Source organism: Vicia villosa, unplaced genomic scaffold, assembly GCF_029867415.1.
Source record: "Vicia villosa cultivar HV-30 ecotype Madison, WI unplaced genomic scaffold, Vvil1.0 ctg.000747F_1_1, whole genome shotgun sequence".
Lineage (NCBI taxonomy): Eukaryota > Viridiplantae > Streptophyta > Magnoliopsida > Fabales > Fabaceae > Vicia > Vicia villosa.
The window spans coordinates 422,740-425,696 of NW_026705336.1; the positions used below are offsets into that span (position 1 = coordinate 422,740).

Sequence of the window (2,957 nt, forward strand, 5' to 3'; positions counted from 1 at the left end):
AGAATAATTTTGTCAAAAAAAAGAATAATTTTATTGCATTTTTCTATACTTATATATATATATATATATATATATATATATATATATATATATATATATATTATTTTTATTTTAATAATCTAAAATCAAATGTGAAAGAGGTTGAATGAAAGGTTGTTTTCATTAAAAAGTGAAACGATACAATATTTTTTAGTTTAAAGATTTAAAACTATTATAAAATAAAAATAAAAATTTTATAACGCATTATAAAAAATCAGAAAAAAACAATTTTTTATATAGAAAATAATAAAATAATTGAAATGTTTACTACATCTATTTTAGAAAGAGAATCTGACAGAATCAAATAAAAAAAATATATTAATAATCTATAATAATATTTAATTTAGACGGTCAGATTAAATTATGTCCTTTTTCTTTAGTGGATATGCGGGTGAAAATATAAACGGTATTATTTATTTATTTGAGTATTTATTTTTTATTTAAATTTAATTATCTATAAAAAGTAAAAAATAGAATGAAAGAGATATGTACACTGCCAACTGCCATATAAGAGAGTTAGGAAAAGAGAAGTTGAGATTAAAAACAAAAGTTGAAAAGGGTATAATTGGAACAAAAATAAGCTACACCAAATCCAAATTTTGTCTTTGTATGTACTAGCGTCGAGACGGACACTTAAATGTATGTCTATCCGCTTTCTTCGATATGCAGCGGGTAAAAATATAAACAATATTTTTCATATTTTGATTTTTTAATTTTATTTATTTAATTATTTATAAAATAATTTTAAAAAATAGAATGAAAAAGAAATAAAAACTAGAGGCTGAAGTTAAAAAAAAAATTAAAAAGAATATAATTGAAAGGAAAATAGGCTACACCAAAATTATGTTATATATATATATATATATATATATATATATATATATATATATATATATGGAAGAAGTTATTGGTACTAGGTAGTTGCTAGCAAGTGTCACTATTTCCTTTTTATTTTAGCCCGAGCTAGTGCTAACAAGTAGAAGAAAGATGGCACAAAAAAAACGTGGCCACTTTAAAGTTTCAATAATGTACTTAATTATGGTATGGTATGGTCGATATGATAGAGACTCTTTCTTGCCAAGTATGATCACCATCTTTTGTTCTCATGCTTCCTCAACAACAAATGAATAAAGATAAACAATAAGCTAGCTATAGACTTGAAATATGTCACCATTCAAAAACAACATCTCACTATTCAAAAACAACTTAAAATTAGCCAGAGAAATTAGTAACAAAAATATGAAATATTTCACAAGTTTTTTAAAGCTAAACTTAATGATAAATTTAGAGTAATTATACACTGTTTCTTTTAAATTACATTTGCTAATTTAAAATTTCTAGTAACACATAACAGTTCCAAAGCCCATATATTCTAATTCCTAATTGCTCCTTAGTCAAAGAGCTTATATAAATTATTATTTATAATTAAAGTTAAAAAAAAAACAAATGATATTGAAGAGATTTGGATTCTCTTAGAATTGTATTGTGCAGTGCAACGTAGAATCATCAGACTTAAGAGGTTGATTCATTGATTCTACTCCACACTGCACGGTTCAATTGCAGTAGAGAATCCATTAACGAGAATGGAGAGAGAGAGGGAGACAGAGTTGTTTAAGTGTGGGATGTTTTGTTGCTGTAAGAAACATTCATGAGAATCAAAAGTTCCAACTCCAAAGAGAATGGTTTGAAAAGGAATCTTCACATTCAATTTGGTCCACACTATCCTCCACAAAAAGTTGATTAGAATATTGTATCTCACTCGAGTATTGCATCTTTTCTAGCCCATAATAACCAAAATGAGAGCCATTAGCAACTCCATTATTCATGTCATCCAACATATCCTCAAATGTCCAATCCATCCTCCTCAAATCACCCTCATTATCATAAAAAGGAGATGAATAAGAATTAGAATTGGCATCATTTTGTGACTCTAACAATGGCACTTGTTGATCTTCTTCTTCTTCAGGAGTACTACTCAACTCAATTGGTGGTGTGTACTCATTGGCAAACCTAGCTGCAATCTCTTGAATCTCTTGTGGTGAAAGAGAGTTATGAGCAGCTACATTAATGGTAAGAGGTGTATTAGGAAAATTGAAACTAGCTTGAGGACCACGTAGACAATAAAGAGCTGCATCAAATGCTCTTGCAGCTTTCTCTTGTGAGTCATATGATCCTAACCATATTCTCTCACGGCTATTTGGAAGCCTAATTTCAGATACCCACTTTCCCCATTTTCTCTTCCTCACACCTTTGTACAACTTGTTATTATTAGTACTAATAGGGTTATTGTTGGAACAAGATGTGTTGTGATCATTGGTAGCATTGATGATATTAGTAGGATTAGAACTAGCCATGTGTGGTCATATATGGTTGGTTTATGATGAGTGGATATAGGTTTAGCTTGCTTTTATATATAAGTTTTGTGATCATTTCCATGAAATTGACAGGTTCATTTGAATGGTTAACATCATTAATGAAATGAAATGTAGATAGAAAAATATATATTTTAATACTAACTTTTTCATGGGTCTATTTTTCTCATAAATAAAATGTATAATTTTTGTATGAATATAAATTAGGTGTAGCAAAAGACATTAGTTAGACTTACACATTATAATGAATTACTATACAAATAATGACTATAAAATGCATTCATATTTTAATGAAAGACATGTTTTGAATAAAATTATTTTAATTTACAGTATTATGTTTTAAATAAAATTATTTTAATTTACAATAATGTGATGATCACCTTCTCGTTTATAAAGTTTTACGTTATTATTCAATAAAAATATATTATTCTGATATGTCATATTGAAATTCTGGTATGATAGACTCAGGATGTCACTCAGGATGTCAAGACATCTGATCTGTTATCAGCTTAGCAAAGGCAGAACATAACGATCCACAATTTTTGA

At 27.4% G+C, this 2,957-nt stretch overlaps 1 protein-coding gene across 1 annotated transcript; it reads right to left on the reverse strand.

Annotated features, from left to right (window-relative positions):
* Positions 1-1,694: 1,694 nt before the first annotated feature.
* LOC131630897 (ethylene-responsive transcription factor ERF018-like) lies at positions 1,695-2,393 on the reverse strand. Its single transcript, XM_058901639.1, has one exon. The coding sequence runs from the start codon at positions 2,391-2,393 to the stop codon at positions 1,695-1,697; it is 699 nt and encodes a 232-aa protein (XP_058757622.1).
* Between the last annotated feature and the right edge of the window lie 564 nt (positions 2,394-2,957).

Coding starts and splice junctions, on each gene's coding strand:
- LOC131630897 (XM_058901639.1), bottom strand. CDS start 2,393: ATGGCTAGTTCTAATCCTACTAATATCATCAATGCTACCAATGATCAC.